The following is a 19,279-nucleotide window of genomic DNA, read 5'->3' on the forward strand; positions in this document are numbered from 1 at the left end:
CATCAAAGTTAGGGAGGAGTCGGGTTGGTGTGGTTTGAATACAAAGTGAGGGAGTCGGCCTGATGTGGGAGTGAACATTAAAGTGAGGGGAGAGTCGGTCTGGTGTGGTGTAAACATACATAAAGTGAGGAGGTCCGAGGTTGGTTTGGGCATAACTTATAAACCTATGGCCAATGAGTTGTCTATTGTTTTGCAGCTGCTTAGCATTATGGAATTAACCTCCGGGTAGGGAACTTTACGGATTGCAGGAGGTTTTACAATGACCATTGTAAAACCCTCATGACGAGGTCTGCTTACAATGGTCGTTGTAAAACCTCATACCATGATGTGTGAGGTTTTGAAAATGACCATTATTTATGACTGATACAACTTTGTCTTGCTATGACTGATCGTTAAAATATCTCATTTAATGAAGAAAACTTCCAATATTTAGTGGCGATAAACTGGTTTAACCTCAACGCAGCCATCGCTCTCGAGCTTGGCGGTTTTATCCACCATCTGAAGGATGCGCTGTGAGGAATGAGATTGTTTGTCAGTATGAACCATGTGTTTCTCACAAGACAGGTACTGCGGGCAGCGTAGCATGTGCAGGACACGGGTAGCGTGCAGGCATGAGCATTGCATTGCGTCTTGAGGGCAAGGAATGTTGGCTGCTGGGGTCGCATCCCAGTTGATACTGGCTGTTCCATCATTTGCGGGCTGTTCCATCAATGTTGTTCTACTCAGTACATGCACAAATTGAAAATAATACATATGTAATTTTTATTTGTCTAAGGCGGTTTTATAAGTTTGATAAAGACTCCTCCTCGGTTTTGGACGTTGAGAATGTAAAACCTCAGTGTCAGGGAAATCAAATTCTCATCCAAAGCCTTGGAGTCATCTTGGTGTAGGGTGAACATAAAGTTAGGGGAGTCGGTCTGGTGTGGGGTGAACATTAAGTGAGGGAGGAATTGCGGCCTGGTGTGGGGTGAACATAAAGTGAGGGAGGCGGCCTGGTGTGGTGTGGGAGTGAACATGAAGTGAGGGAGGGCGGCCTGGTGTGGGAGTGAACATAAAGTGAGGGGGAGGACTGCCTGGTGTGTTGTGAACGTTAAGTGAGGGAGGGAGGCGGCCTGGGTGTGGGGTGAACATTAAGTGAGGGAGGACTGCCTGGTGTGTTGTGAGCGTTAAGTGAGGGAGGGACGGACCTGGTGTGGGGTGAGAACATTAAGTGAGGGAGGACTGCCTGGTGTGTTGTGAACGTTAAGTGAGGGAGGACGGCCTGGTGTGGGGTGAACATTAAGTGAGGGAGGACTGCCTGGTGTGGGGTGAACATTATGTGAGGGAGGACGGGCTGGTGTGGGGTGAACATTATGTGAGGGAGGGCCGGGCTGGTGTGGGAGTGAACATAAGGAGGGCGTGAGGTGTAGGGTGGAACATTAATGTGAGGGAGGACCGAGCCTGGTGTGGTGTGAATACAAAGTGAGGGAGGACTGCCTGGTGTGTTGTGAACATTAAGTGAGGGAGGACAGCCTGGTGTGGGAGTGAACATTAAAGTGAGGGAGGACTGCCTGGTGTGGGAAATGAACATTAAGTGAGGGAGGGCGCCCGGGCTGGTGTGGGGTGAACATTAAGTGAGGGAGGGCGGCGTGCCTGGTGTGGGGTGAACATTATGTGAGGGAGGACGGGCTGGTGTGGGGTGAACATTATGTGAGGGAGGACGGCCTGGTGTGGGGTGAACATTAAGTGAGGGAGGACGGCCTGGTGTGGGGTGAACATAAAGTGAGGGAGGACTGCCTGGTGTGGGAGTGTGAGGGAGGACATGGTAAGTTGAGAACGTTAAGTGAGGGAGGGACTGACCTGGTGTGGGAGTGAACATTAAGTGAGGGAGGGACGGACCTGGTGTGGGGTGAACATAAAGTGAGGGAGGACTGCCTGCCTGGTGTGTTGGAGAACATAAAGAACAGGTGAGGGAGGGCGGCCTGGGTGAACATTAAGGAAGGTGACCTGGTGTGGGAGTGAACATAAAGGTGTGGGGTGAGGGAGGGTTGGTGTGGTTTGAATACAAAGTGAGGGAGGTCGGCCTGATGTGGGGTGAACATTAAGTGAGGGAGGTGTGGTCTGGTGTGGTGTAAACATAAAGTGAGGGAGGTGGTCTGGGTTGGTTTGGGCATAACTTATAAACCTATGGCCAATGTTGTCTATTGTTTTGCAGCTGCTTGGCATTATGGAATAACCTCGGTAGAGGTTTTCACGATTGCAGGAGGTTTTACAATGACCATTGTAAAACCTCATCACGAAAATCTTGAAGTTTTACAATGGTCGGTTGTAAAACCTCATACCATGATGTGAGGTTTTGAAATGACCATTATTTATGACTGATACAACTTTGTCTTGCTATGACTGATCAGTAAAATATCTCATTATTGAAAACTTCCAATATTTAGTGGCGATAACTGGTTTGAACCATAACCCATCGGCTCTCGAGCTTGGCGGTTTTATCCACCACGCCTACGAAGGATCGCTGTGAGGAATGAGATTGTTTGTCAGTATGAACCATGTGTTTCTCACAAGACAGGTACTGCGGGCAGCGCATGTGCAGGACACGGGTAGCGCGTGCAGAGCATGAGCATTGCGCGTGCGGGGCAAGGTGTTGGCTGCCAGTCGCATCCCAGTTGATACTGGCTGTTCCATCATTTGCGGGCTGTTCCATCAATGTTGTTCTACTCAGTACATGCACAAATTGAAAATAATACATATGTAATTTTTGTTGTCTAAGACGGTTTATAAGTTTGATAAAAGACTCCTCCTCGGTTTTGGTTGAGAATGTAAAACCTCAGTGTCAGGAAATCCAAATTCTCATCCGAAACCTTGGAGTCATCTTGGTGTGGGGTGAACATAAAGTTAGGGAGGTCGGTCTGGTGTGGGGTGAACATTAAGTGAGGGAGGTCGGCCTGGTGTGGGGTGAACATAAAGTGAGGGAGGACGGCCTGGTGTGGTGTGAACATGAAGTGAGGGAGGACGGCCTGGTGTGGGGTGAACATAAAGTGAGGGAGGACTGCCTGGTGTGTTGTGAACGTTAAGTGAGGGAGGACGGCCTGGTGTGGGGTGAACATTAAGTGAGGGAGGACTGCCTGGTGTGTTGTGAACGTTAAGTGAGGGAGGACGGCCTGGTGTGGGGTGAACATTAAGTGAGGGAGGACTGCCTGGTGTGTTGTGAACGTTAAGTGAGGGAGGGGGGATGGGCGGCCTGGTGTGGGGTGAACATTAAGTGAGGGAGGACTGCCTGGTGTGGGGTGAACATAAAGTGAGGAGACTGACCTGGTGTGTCCTGATTAAGTGAGAATTGGAGGAGTAGAGGGAGGACGGCCTGGTGTGGGGTGAACATTAAGTGGGGAGGGGCGGCCTGGTGTGGGTGAACATTATGTGAGGGAGGACTGGCCTGGTGTGGGAGTGAGGGACCTGGTGTGGGGTTATGTGAGGGAGGGAGGAGGGCTGGTGTGGGGTGAACATTAAGTGAGGGAGGACGGCCTTAAGTGAGGGAGGGCTGACCTGGAGTGTGAGGAGGAGGAGGACGGCCTGGTGTGTTGTGAGCGATTAAGTGAGGGAGGGGCGGCCTGGTGTGGGGTGAACATTAAGTGAGGGAGGACTGCCTGGTGTGTTGTGAACGTTAAGTGAGGGAGGACGGCCTGGTGTGGGGTGAACATTAAGTGAGGGAGGACTGCCTGGTGTGGGGTGAACATTATGTGAGGGAGGACGGGCTGGTGTGGGGTGAACATTATGTGAGGGAGGACGGGCTGGTGTGGGGTGAACATTAAGTGAGGGAGGGCGGGGTGTGGGAATTGAATACAAAGTGGGGGAGGGCCTGGTGTGGGAGTGAACATAAAGTGAGGGAGGGGCGGCCTGGTGTGGGGTGAACATTAAGTGAGGGAGGAGACTGCCTGGTGTGTTGTGAACGTGGGGTTAAGTGAGGGAGGGCAGACGGCCCTGGTGTGGGAGTGAACATTATAAAGTGAGGGAGGAGCGGCCCTGGTGTGGGGTGAACATAAAGAAAGTGGGGAGAGCCCTGGTGTGGTGTGGGGTGAACATTAAGGAAGGACTGACTGCCTGGTGTGTTGTGGAAGCATTAAGTGAGGGAGGACTGCCTGGTGTGGGGTGAACATTAAAGTGAGGAGGGAGGTACGGCACTGGTGTGGGAGTGTGAATACAGCGAGTGAGGACTGAGGGAGGGCGGCAGGAGGACTGGTGTGGTGTGAACATTAAAGTGAGGGAGGGCGGCCTGGTGTGTGGTGTGAACATAAAGTGAGGGAGGACTGACCTGGTGTGGTGTGTGAACATAAAAGTGAGGGAGAGGACGGCCTGGTGTGGGGTGAATACAAAAGTGAGGGAGGGAGACTGCCTGGTGTGGGGTGAACATAAAGTGAGGGAGGACGGCCTGGTGTGGTGTGAACATAAAGTGAGGGAGGACGGCCTGGTGTGGGGTGAACATAAAGTGAGGGAGGACGGCCTGGTGTGGTGTGAATACAAAAGTGAGGGAGGAGTCAGCCTGGTGTGGGGAGTGGAACATTAAGTGAGTGAGGAGGACGGCCTGGTGTGGTGTGAACATAAAGTGAGGAGGAGCTGACCTGGTGTGGGAATACAGTGAAGGGCGGCCTAAAAGTGAGGAGGGCTGACCTGGTGTGGGGTGTAAACATTATGTGAGGGAGAGGGCGGGTTGGTGTGGGGTGAACATTAAAGTGAGGGAGGGCGGTCAGGGGTGGGGTGAAAATATAAAGTGAGGGAGGACGGCCTGGTGTGGTGTGAACATTATGTGAGGGAGGACGGTCTGGTGTGGGGTGAACATAAAGTGAGGGAGTACGGCCTGGTGTGGTGTGAACATTATGTGAGGGAGGATGGCCTGGTGTGGTGTGAACATAAAGTGAGGGAGGACGGCCTGGTGTGGGGTGAACATAAAGTGAGGGAGGACGGCCTGGTGTGATGTAAACATTATGTGAGGGAGGACGGGTTGGTGTGGGGTGAACATAAAGTGAGGGAGTGTACGGTCAGGGGTGGGGTGAAAATAAAGTGAGGGAGGACGGCCTGGTGTGGTGTGAACATTATGTGAGGGAGGACGGTCTGGTGTGGGTAGAACATAAAGTGAGGGAGGACAGCCTGGTGTGGTGTGAACATAAAGTGAGGGAGGTCGGGTTGGTGTGGGGTGAACATAAAGTGAGGGAGGACGGTCTGGTGTGGGGTGAACATTAAGTGAGGGAGGACGGCCTGGTGTGGTGTGAACATAAAGTGAGGGAGGTCGGGTTGGTGTGGGGTGAACATAAAGTGACGGAGGACGGCCTGGTGTGGGGTGAACATGAAGTGAGGGAGGTCGGCCTGGTGTGGGGTGAACATTAAGTGAGGGAGGTCGGCCTGGTGTGGGGTGAACATAAAGTGAGGGAGGTCGTCCTGGTGTAGGGTGAACATTAAGTGAGGGAGGACGGTCTGGTGTGGTGTGAATACAAAGTGAGGGAGTACGACCTGGTGTGGGGTAAACATTATGTGAGGGAGGTCGGCCTGGTCTGGGGTGAACATTTTGTGAGGGAGGACAGCCTCGTGGGGGATGAACATTAAGTGAAGGAGGACGGCCTGGTGTGGGGTGAAGTTAAAGTGAGGGAGGACGGCCTGGTGTGGTGTGAACATTATGTGAGAGAGGAAGGCCTGGTGTGGTGTGAACATTATGTGAGGGAGGACGGCCTGGTGGAGGGTGAACATAAAGTGAGGGAGGTCGGCCTGGTGTGGGGTGAACATTATGTGAGGGAGGACGGTCTGGTGTGGTGTGAATACAAAGTGAGGGAGTACGACCTGGTGTGGGGTAAACATTATGTGAGGGAGGTCGGTCTGATGTGGGCATAAGATAAAGTGAAGTTGATATGAATGGAAACCAGAGAATATGGAGATTGTGCCTGAGTATCAGATAAAATTCATCCCAGACCCCTCCTCTACCTCCAGTCTGATGAGTTCAACTGGCTCATGTTCTACTTTCCAGGTCGAGGCTTGAGCAGCCTGAAGAAGCTGCGCACTCTGAGACTGGACAGCAACCACCTGCTACGCCTGGAGACAAGTGACCTTGTAGCGTGTGTCCAGATCACTGTGCTTCACCTCAGCTCCAATATGCTGGACAACCTCTCAGTAAGGAGTTTCACAGTACATTTAAATAATGTTTGCCTCATCAGTATCTAAACTCTTCTGGTCATGCTTTATTACCATGTCTCGATCTTACGTGAACTAGGAAGTTCCACTTGATTAGCTGACGAGCTTCCTGGTCCCCATGTTTACAGGATAGATCTACTCATCTATACAGCAGGCTTGGAACTACCTGTTTATATAGCATGTCTCCAACAACTTGGATATATTACATTCCTTTAGCAGCTTGTTTATATTGCTGGCCTTGGACAATCTGTATATATTGCTAGCCTAGAGCTATCTGTATATATTGCTGGCCTTGAAGTATCTGTATATATTGTTGGCCTTGATCTATCTGTATATATTGCTAGCCTTGTGCTATCTGTATATATTGCTGGCCTTGAAGTATCTGTATATATTGTTGGCCTTGATCTATCTGTATATATTGCGGGCCTTAAACTGCATGTATATATCCCTGGCCTTTAACTAAGTGTATATATTGCAGGCCTTAAACTACCTGTACATACTGACGGCCTTTAACTAAGTGTATATATTGCAGGCCTTAAACTACCTGTATATATCTCCGGCCTTTAACTAAGTGTATATATTGCAGGCCTTAAACTGCCTGTATATATCTCCAGCCTTTAACTAAGTGTATATATTGCAGGCCTTAAACTACTTACCAAACCTGGAGGAGCTCTCAGCCTCCAACAACCGACTTCGGAAGGTGACAGATATGCAGCGATGTAAGAAGCTACAGGAGGTGGATCTTTCTGGAAACAGGATCTCTGATCTCAGTGGTCTGGCAGGTCTACCTCACCTACAGGTGAGATGGTAGATGTAATTTGCTATAGATGCAGAACTGCATTATATAACCGATTGTTTTAAATTTGAATATCTCCGTGAAGGTGCAACAATTGAAATGATATTGTTTGATTGTGATGTCATGAAGGTGCATGGGATGATGGTATGTAATGTATTGATGTTTACGACTGACAGATCACCACAGTAGAGACAGGTCTAGTTAAGTCACCACACCATTATGTTAAACTTTGAATATTTTCATAAAACTCGAGTTTTTAAAGAAACCTGCACTCATTGATAAGTGGATGGAACCAGTCATATGTCAGGAAACCACATGGCACTGTGAAAAGTGGCCTAAACAGTCACAGAAGCTCTGAATACAGTTCAAGGATTTGATACCAGATTTGAGCAGGAAACTGAATTCCACTGGGATAAACTACAACATAAATGGTGAAATCTGAAGAACTTTGTAGCAGTGCCTCAGGAAAGGAACGTGGTAATTCAATGTGATGCCAGCCACTTTGCACTTGGAAGTCTTCTTCTCCAAGTTGGAAACCACCGGCATACACCTCCAGGGCTCTGACCCCTACAGAACAGAATTGACACCCAGAACCAGCAGGAGATGCTTGCAATTGTCCACATTTGCAAGAGATATCATTATTACATTTTCTGCGAAGCACTAACAGTCAGATGCCATGTCTCTGCAAGGTTTCTGTACAACATCCCTACTACCTGCACACATAGAGATGCTGAGACTGCACACAGAGATGCTGAGATGCAGTCCTGAGACACTGTCCAGTCAGAAATGAGACATTGCAGAGTTGTGTACAGTCATGAGACCTGAGACATTGTCCTGAGTTGTGTACAGTCCTGAGACTGCACACAGAGATGCTGAGATGCAGTTGTGTACAGTCCTGAGAAATTGGAGTCGTGTGTACAGTCCTGAGACCTTACAGTTGTGTACAGTCAGTGAGACCTTACAGTTGTGTACAGTCCTGAGACCTTATGGTCATGTACAGACATGAGACCTTACAGTCATGAGACCTTACAGTCGTACAGTCATGTATCAGTCGTGGAGACCTTATAGTCGTACAGTAGACATACACAGTCCTTTAGACCTTCACGGTCGTACATGTCCTGAGACCTTATAGTCATGTACAGACATTGCAGATACATTGCCTACTACCAGTGCACACCTGAGACATTGCACACAGAGGTGCTGTCCTGGAGATGCAGTCCTGAGACACTGCAGTTGTGTACAGTCCTGAGACATTGCAGTTCGTGTACAGTCCTGAGACATTGCAGTCGTGTACAGTCCTGAGACATTGCAGTCGTGTAAAGTCCTGAGACATTGCAGTCGTGTACAGTCCTGAGACATTCCAGTTGTGTTCAGACATGAGACCTAATGGTCGTGTACAGACATGATACTTTACAGTCATGTACAGTCCTGAGACTGTACGTTCTTGTACAGACATGAGACCTTACAGTCGTATAATCATGAGACTTTACATTTGTGTACAGACATGAGACCTTACCGTCATTATAGTTGTGAGGCCTAATGGTCGCGGTACAGTCCTGAGACCTTACAGTCGTAGATAGTCCTGAGACCTTACATTCATGTACAGACATGAGACCCACAGTCCTGAGACCTTACCCTCGTGGTACAGACATGAGACCTTATAGTCATGAGACCTTACAGTTGTGTACAGTCATGTACAGTCGTGAGACCTTATAGTCGTGTACAGTCCTTTAGACCTTACGGTCATGTACTGTCCTGAGACCTTATAGTCGTGTACAGACATGAAATCTTGCAGTCGTGTACAGTGCTGAGACCTTACAATTGTGTACAAACATGAGACCTTACAGTTGTGTACAGTCATGAGACCTTACAGTCGTACAGACATGATACCATACAGATGTGTACAAGCTCGGGAAGGATGTTCCAGCAGACGAGTCTAGATGGCATACCAGAACTGCTCTGTGTTGACAATGGCTCCCATTTTGCTTCCTTCTCTTCTGTTGAGTCTAAGGAATACAGCATGCGACATCTCCACCAGGTTTTCCTTAGTCAAATTGAGAAGCAGAGAGAGCTGTCCAAACAGCTCAGCAGTTGTGGAGGAAGAACAAGGAACGATATGTTGCTCTTCTAGATTACCGATCCGCTATTGTGCCGTAAGCAGTCAAACTCAGCTACTCATGTGTCACCGACCTAGAAAAATGGCAACAGTGACAACTGGCTTTGTGACTAGCTAAAACAGCTTCACTACTGACTCTCAACATTCACAGAACACGTGTATCCATCTTTGTGATACACTCAGTTCTCCAGTTATTACATTCATCGACACCCATACAGCCAACACCAGCATCTGTCCAAACATCATTGACACTGCTGAAAACATCGTGAATTCTGAATCAAGGAATGTGTTCAACTTGAATCATTACCGTTCAGTATTAAGCCATAAACTAGTTCCAATGTAGTTGTTTAAAATCTATTCTATTATCTTCTTGGTCAAAAAGGAGATGTATCGTATTGATGTTTATGACATTAAAGACAGACGTAGTTACCATGCTGTTATGTCATTCCTAAATGCTACAGCTATCACTGTGATGTCATTAAGATTCAAGAAATAGAATGATTATGTCATTTTTTATTATGACGTCATGAAGATGCAAGAAATAGGAAGACAATGTCACTGTTTGGTTTTGTTGTCATAAAGGTGAAATGCAGAATGATGTAATTTTCCATATTGTGATGCCAAGGAAGTGAGGATATGAAACGTTGATGTCTTTGACTGCCCCATCCTGCTGTTGTATGGGTGCAAGTTTAAATGTCTTTTCATTGTAAAGGTCTGATGAATACCTCAGACTTGTTCTGCAGGAAGGTAACTGGCCTTAGATTACAGATGGCTATGTGTAGCAAGGTTTCCAGATAAAAACATGTAAAAACGATATGCATGGTCTATGGAAACATCCATTTACCATGTGAACCACATCCATCAACCAATCAAACTCTTATGTTCAATATGAACCACATCCATCAGCCAATCAAACTCTTATGTTCAATATGAACCACATCCATCAGCCAATCATACATCCATGTGAACCACATCCATCAGCCAATGAAATATCCATGTGTCATGTGAACCACATCCACCAACTAATCAAACATCCACTTACTATATGAACCACATCCATCAGCCAATCAAACATCCATGTGTCGTATGAACCACATCCATCAGCCAATCAAACATCCATGTTGATGTGTGAACCACATCCATCAACTAATCAAACATCCTTGTGTCGTATGAACCACATCCATCAACCAATGAAACATCCATGTGCCATATGAACCACATCCATCAGTCAATCAAACATCCATGTTTCATATGAAACACTTCCATCAACTAATCAAACATCCATGTTGATGTGTGAACCACATCCATCAACCAATCAAACATCCATGTGCCATATGAACAACATCCATCAGTCAATCAAACATCCATGTGCCATATGAACCACATGCATCAACTAATCAAACATCCATGTGTCATATGAGCCACATCCAAGAACCAATCAAACATCCATGTGCCATATGAACCACATGCATCAACCAATCAAACATCCATGTGCCATATGAACAACATCCATCAGTCAATCAAACATCCATGTGCCATATGAATCACATCCATCAACCAATGAAACATCCATGTGCCATATGAACCACATCCATCAACCAATGAAACATCCATGTGCCATATGAACCACATGCATCAACCAATCAAACATCCATGTGCCATATGAACAACATCCATCAACCAATCGAAACATCCATGTGCCATATGAATCAACATCCATCAACCAATGAAACATCCATGTGCCATATGAACCACATGCATCAACCAATCGAAACATCCATGTGCCATATGAACCACATGCATCAACCAATCAAACATCCATGTGCCATATGAACCACATCCATCAACCAATGAAACATCCATGTGCCATATGAACCACATCCATCAGTCAATCAAACATCCATGTGCCATATGAACCACATCCATCAACCAATCAAACATCCATGTGCCATATGAACCACATGCATCAACTAATCAAACATCCTTGTGCCATATGAACCACATGCATCAACCAATGAAACATCCATGTGCCATATCAACCACATCCATCAACCAATCAAACATCCATGTGCCATATGAACCACATGCATCAACCAATGAAACATCCATGTTGATGTGTGAACCACATCCATCAACTAATGAGATATCCATTTGCCATATGAACCACATGCATCAACTAATCAAACATCCATGTGTCATATGAACCACATCCATCAACCAATGAAACATCCATGTGCCATATGAACCACATGCATCAACCAATCAAAGATCCATGTGCCATATGAACCACATGCATCAACCAATCAAACATTCATGTGCCATATGAACCACATGCATCAACTAATCAAACATCCATGTGCCATATGAACAACATCCATCAACCAATGAAACATCCATGTGCCATATGAACCACATGCATCAACTAATCAAACATCCATGTGCCATATGAACCACATGCATCAACCAATCAAACATCCATGTGCCATATGAACAACATCCATCAACCAATCAAACATCCATGTGCCATATGAACCACATGCATCAACCAATCAAACATCCATGTGCCATATGAACCACATCCATCAACCAATCAAACATCCATGTGCCATATGAACAACATCCATCAACCAATCAAACATCCATGTGCCATATGAACCACATGCATCAACCAATCAAACATCCATGTGCCATATGAACCACATGCATCAACCAATCAAACATCCATGTGCCATATGAACCACATGCATCAACCAATCAAACATCCATGTGCCATATGAACCACATGCATCAACCAATCAAACATCCATGTGCCATATGAACCACATCCATCAACCAATGAAACATCCATGTGTCATATGAACCACATGCATCAACCAATGAAACATCCATGCTCCATATAAACCACATGCATCAACTAATGAAACATCCATGTGTCATATGAACCACATCCATCAACCAATGAAACATCCATGTGTCATATGAACCACATCCATCAACCAATGAAACATCCATGTGTCATATGAACCACATCCATCAACCAATGAAACATCCATGTGTCATATGAACCACATCCATCAACCAATGAAACATCCATGTGCCATATGAACCACATCCATCAACCAATGAAACATCCATGTGCCATATGAACCACATCCATCAACCAATGAAACATCCATGTGTCATATGAACCACATCCATCAACCAATGAAACATCCATGTGCCATATGAACCACATGCATCAACTAATGAAACATCCATGTGTCATATGAACCACATCCATCAACCAATGAAACATCCATGTGCCATATGAACCACATGCATCAACCAATGAAACATCCATGTTGATGTTTATGAACCACATCCATCAACTAATGAAACATCCATGCTCCATATGAACCACATGCATCAACTAATCAAACATCCATGTGCCATATGAACCACATCCATCAACCAATGAAACATCCATGTGCCATATGAACCACATGCATCAACCAATCAAACATCCATGTGCCATATGAACCACATGCATCAACCAATCAAACATCCATGTGCCATATGAACCACATCCATCAACCAATGAAACATCCATGTGCCATATGAACCACATGCATCAACCAATCAAACATCCATGTGCCATATATGAACCACATGCATCAACCAATCAAACATCCATGTGCCATATGAACAACATCCATCAACCAATGAAACATCCATGTGCCATATGAACCACATGCATCAACCAATCAAACATCCATGTGCCATATGAACCACATGCATCAACAAATCAAACATCCATGTGCCATATGAACAACATCCATCAACCAATCAAACATCCATGTGCCATATGAACCACATGCATCAACCAATGAAACATCCATGTGCCATATGAACCACATCCATCAACCAATGAAACATCCATGTGTCATATGAACCACATCCATCAACCAATGAAACATCCATGTGCCATATGAACCACATGCATCAACCAATGAAACATCCATGTGCCATATGAACCACATCCATCAACCAATGAAACATCCATGTGTCATATGAACCACATCCATCAACCAATGAAACATCCATGCTCCATATAAACCACATGCATCAACTAATGAAACATCCATGTGTCATATGAACCACATCCATCAACCAATGAAACATCCATGTGCCATATGAACCACATGCATCAACTAATCAAACATCCATGTCATATGAACCACATCCATTAACCAATGAAACATCCATGTGTCATATGAACCACATCCATCAACCAATGAAACATCCATGTGTCATATGAACCACGTGCATCAACCAATGAAACATCCATGTGTCATATGAACCACATGCATCAACCAATCAAACATCCATGTGTCATATGAACCACATCCATCAACCAATGAAACATCCATGTGTCATATGAACCACATGCATCAACCAATGAAACATCCATGTGCCATATGAACCACATGCATCAACCAATGAAACATCCATGTGTCATATGAACCACATCCATCAACCAATGAAACATCCATGTGTCATATGAACCACATCCATCAACCAATGAAACATCCATGTGTCATATGAACCACATCCATCAACCAATGAAACATCCATGTGTCATATGAACCACATCCATCAACCAATGAAACATCCATGTGTCATATGAACCACATCCATCAACCAATGAAACATCCATGTGTCATATGAACCACATCCATTAACCAATGAAACATCCATGTGTCATATGAACCACATCCATCAACCAATGAAACATCCATGTGTCATATGAACCACATCCATCAACCAATGAAACATCCATGTGTCATATGAACCACATCCATCAACCAATGAAACATCCATGTGCCATATGAACCACATCCATCAACCAATGAAACATCCATGTGTCATATGAACAACATCCATCAACCAATCAAACATCCATGTGTCATATGAACAACATCCATCAGTCAATCAAACATCCATGTGCCATATGAATCACATCCAAGAACCAATGAAACATCCATGTGCCATATGAACCACATGCATCAACCAATGAAACATCCATGTGCCATATGAGCCACATGCATCAACCAATCAAACATCCATGTGCCATATGAACCACATGCATCAAGCAATGAAACATCCATGTGTCATATGAACCACATCCATCAGTAAATCAAACATCTATGTGCCATATGAACCACATCCATCAACCAATCAAACATCCATGTGCCATATGAACCACATGCATCAATCTAATCAATCATCCATGTGCCATATGAACCACATGCATCAACTAATCAAACATCCTTGTGCCATATGAACCACATCACGTCAACCAATGAAACATCCATGTGCCGTATCAACCACATCCATCAACCAATCAAACATCCATGTGCCATATGAACCACATGCATCAACCAATGAAACATCCATGTTGATGTGTGAACCACATCCATCAACTAATGAGATATCCATGTGCCATATGAACCACATGCATCAACTAATCAAACATCCATGTGTCATATGAACCACATCCATCAACCAATGAAACATCCATGTGCCATATGAACCACATGCATCAACCAATGAAACATCCATGTGCCATATGAACCACATGCATCAACCAATCAAACATTCATGTGCCATATGAACCACATGCATCAACTAATCAAACATCCATGTGCCATATGAACAACATCCATCAACCAATGAAAACATCCATGTGCCATATGAACCACATGCATCAACTAATCAAACTTCCATGTGCCATATGAACCACATGCATCAACCAATCAAACATTCATATGCCATATGAACAACATCCATCAACCAATGAAACATCCATGTGCCATATGAACCACATGCATCAACCAATCAAACATCCATGTGCCATATGAACCACACCCATCAATTAATCAAACATCCATGTGCCATATGAACCACATCCATCAACTAATGAGATATCCATGTGCCATATGAACCACATGCATCTACTAATCAAACATCCATGTGTCATATGAACCACATCCATCAACCAATGAAACATCCATGTGCCATATGAACCACATGCATCAACCAATGAAACATCCATGTGCCATATGAACCACATGCATCAACCAATGAAACATCCATGTGCCATATGAACCACATGCATCAACTAATCAAACATCCATGTGCCATATGAACAACATCCATCAACCAATGAAACATCCATGTGCCATATGAACCACATGCATCAACTAATCAAACATCCATGTGCCATATGAACCACATGCATCAACTAATCAAACATCCTTGTGCCATATGAACCACATACGTCAACCAATGAAACATCCATGTGCCATATGAACCACATCCATCAACCAATCAAACATCCATGTGCCATATGAACCACATGCATCAACCAATGAAACATCCATGTTGATGTGTGAACCACATCCATCAACTAATGAGATATCCATGTGCCATATGAACCACATGCATCAACTAATCAAACATCCATGTGTCATATGAACCACATCCATCAACCAATGAAACATCCATGTGCCATATGAACCACATGCATCAACTAATGAAACATCCATGTGCCATATGAACCACATGCATCAACCAATCAAACATCCATGTGCCATATGAACCACATGCATCAACTAATCAAACATCCATGTGCCATATGAACAACATCCATCAACCAATGAAACATCCATGTGCCATATGAACCACATGCATCAACTAATCAAACTTCCATGTGCCATATGAACCACATGCATCAACCAATCAAACATTCATATGCCATATGAACAACATCCGTCAACCAATGAAACATCCATGTGCCATATGAACCACATGCATCAACCAATCAAACATCCATGTGCCATATGAACCACACCCATCAATTAATCAAACATCCATGTGCCATATGAACCACATCCATCAACTAATGAGATATCCATGTGCCATATGAACCACATGCATCTACTAATCAAACATCCATGTGTCATATGAACCACATCCATCAACCAATGAAACATCCATGTGCCATATGAACCACATGCATCAACCAATGAAACATCCATCTGCCATATGAACTACATGCATCAACCAATGAAACATCCATGTGCCATATGAACCACATGCATCAACTAATCAAACATCCATGTGCCATATGAACAACATCCATCAACCAATGAAACATCCATGTGCCATATGAACCACATGCATCAACTAATCAAACATCCATGTGCCATATGAACCGCATGCATCAACCAATCAAACATCCATATGCCATATGAACAACATCCATCAACCAATCAAACATCCATGTGCCATATGAACCACATGCATCAACCAATCAAACATCCATGTGCCATATGAACTACATGCATCAACCAATCAAACATCCATGTGCCATATGAACAACATCCATCAACCAATCAAACATCCATGTGCCATATGAACCACATGCATCAACCAATCAAACATCCATGTGCCATATGAACCATATGCATCAACCAATCAAACATCCATATGCCATATGAACAACATCCATCAACCAATCAAACATCCATGTGCCATATGAACCACATGCATCAACCATCAAACATCCATATGCCATATGAACAACATCCATCAGTCAATCAAACATCCATGTGCCATATGAATCACATCCAAGAACCAATGAAACATCCATGTGCCATATGAACCACATGCATCAACCAATGAAACATCCATGTGCCATATGAGCCACATGCATCAACCAATCAAACATCCATGTGTGCCATATGAACCACATGCATCAACCAATGAAAACATCCATGTGTCATATGAACCACATCCATCAGTAAATCAAACATCCATGTGCCATATGAACCACATCCATCAACCAATCAAACATCCATGTGCCATATGAACCACATGCATCAACTAATCAAACATCCTTGTGCCATATGAACCACATGCGTCAACCAATGAAACATCCATGTGCCATATCAACCACATCCATCAACCAATCAAACATCCATGTGCCATATGAACCACATGCATCAACCAATGAAACATCCATGTTGATGTGTGAACCACATCCATCAACTAATGAGATATCCATGTGCCATATGAACCACATGCATCAACTAATCAAACATCCATGTGTCATATGAACCACATCCATCAACCAATCGAAACATCCATGTGCCATATGAACCACATGCATCAACCAATGAAACATCCATGTGCCATATGAACCACATGCATCAACCAATCAAACACTCATGTGCCATATGAACCACATGCATCAACTAATCAAACATCCATGTGCCATATGAACAACATCCATCAACCAATGAAACATCCATGTGCCATATACCATCCACATGCATCAACTAATCAAACATCCATGTGCCATATGAACCACATGCATCAACCAATCAAACATCCATATGCCATATGAACAACATCTGTCAACCAATCAAACATCCATGTGCCATATGAACCACATGCATCAACCAATCAAACATCCATGTGCCATATGAACCACACCCATCAATTAATCAAACATCCATGTGCCATATCAACCAAATCCATCAACCAATGAAACATCCATGTGTCATATGAACCACATGCATCAACCAATGAAACATCCATGTGTCATATGAACCACATGCGTCAACCAATGAAACATCCATGTGCCATATCAACCACATCCATCAACCAATCAAACATCCATGTGCCATATGAACCACATGCATCAACCAATGAAACATCCATGTTGATGTGAACCACATCCATCAACTAATGAGATATCCATGTGCCATATGAACCACATGCATCAACTAATCAAACATCCATGTGTCATATGAACCACATCCATCAACCAATGAAAACATCCATGTGCCATATGAACCACATCCATCAACCAATGAAACATCCATGTGCCATATGAACTACATGCATCAACCAATCAAACATCCATGTGCCATATGAACCACATGCATCAACTAATCAAACATCCATGTGCCATATGAACAACATCCATCAACCAATGAAAACATCCATGTGCCATATGAACCACATGCATCAACTAATCAAACATCCATGTGCCATATGAACCACATGCATCAACCAATCAAACATCCATGTGCCATATGAACAACATCCATCAACCAATCAAACATCCATGTGCCATATGAACCACATGCATCAACCAATCAAACATCCATGTGCCATATGAACCACATGCATCAACCAATCAAACATCCATGTGCCATATGAACAACATCCATCAACCAATCAAACATCCATGTGCCATATGAACCACATGCATCAACCAATCAAACATCCATGTGCCATATGAACCACATGCATCAACCAATCAAACATCCATATGCCATATGAACAACATCTGTCAACCAATCAAACATCCATGTGCCATATGAACCACATGCATCAACCAATCAAACATCCATGTGCCATATGAACCACACCCATCAATTAATCAAACATCCATGTGCCATATGAACCACATCCATCAACCAATGAAACATCCATGTGTCATATGAACCACATGCATCAACCAATGAAACATCCATGTGTCATATGAACCACATGCATCAACCAATGAAACATCCATGTGCCATATCATCCACATCCATCAACCAATCAAACATCCATGTGCCATATGAACCACATGCATCAACCAATGAAACATCCATGTTGATGTGTGAACCACATCCATCAACTAATGAGATATCCATGTGCCATATGAACCACATGCATCAACTAATCAAACATCCATGTGTCATATGAACCACATCCATCAACCAATGAAACATCCATGTGCCATATGAACCACATCCATCAACCAATGAAACATCCATGTGCCATATGAACTACATGCATCAACCAATCAAACATCCATGTGCCATATGAACCACATGCATCAACTAATCAAACATCCATGTGCCATATGAACAACATCCATCAACCAATGAAACATCCATGTGCCATATGCCATATGAACCACATGCATCAACTAATCAAACATCCATGTGCCATATGAACCGCATGCATCAACCAATCAAACATCCATGTGCCATATGAACAACATCCATCAACCAATCAAACATCCATGTGCCATATGAACCACATGCATCAACCAATCAAACATCCATGTGCCATATGAACCACATGCATCAACCAATCAAACA

The 19,279-nt window shown here is 44.2% G+C and overlaps 1 protein-coding gene across 1 annotated transcript in view; it reads left to right on the forward strand.

Moving 5' to 3' along the window:
* The window catches only part of LOC124287949 (protein phosphatase 1 regulatory subunit SDS22-like), a 107,274-nt gene that overhangs the window by 56,399 nt on the left and 31,596 nt on the right, over positions 1-19,279 (forward strand). Inside the window, exons 7-8 of the mRNA XM_046724443.1 lie at positions 5,999-6,141; positions 6,803-6,961. Of these exons, the coding sequence (XP_046580399.1) occupies positions 5,999-6,141; positions 6,803-6,961 (302 nt within the window). The remainder of the gene's footprint in view (positions 1-5,998; positions 6,142-6,802; positions 6,962-19,279) is intronic.

This window comes from Haliotis rubra, unplaced genomic scaffold, assembly GCF_003918875.1.
Source record: "Haliotis rubra isolate DU_JTF1 unplaced genomic scaffold, ASM391887v1 Scf409, whole genome shotgun sequence".
In the NCBI taxonomy this organism is placed as follows: domain Eukaryota; kingdom Metazoa; phylum Mollusca; class Gastropoda; order Lepetellida; family Haliotidae; genus Haliotis; species Haliotis rubra.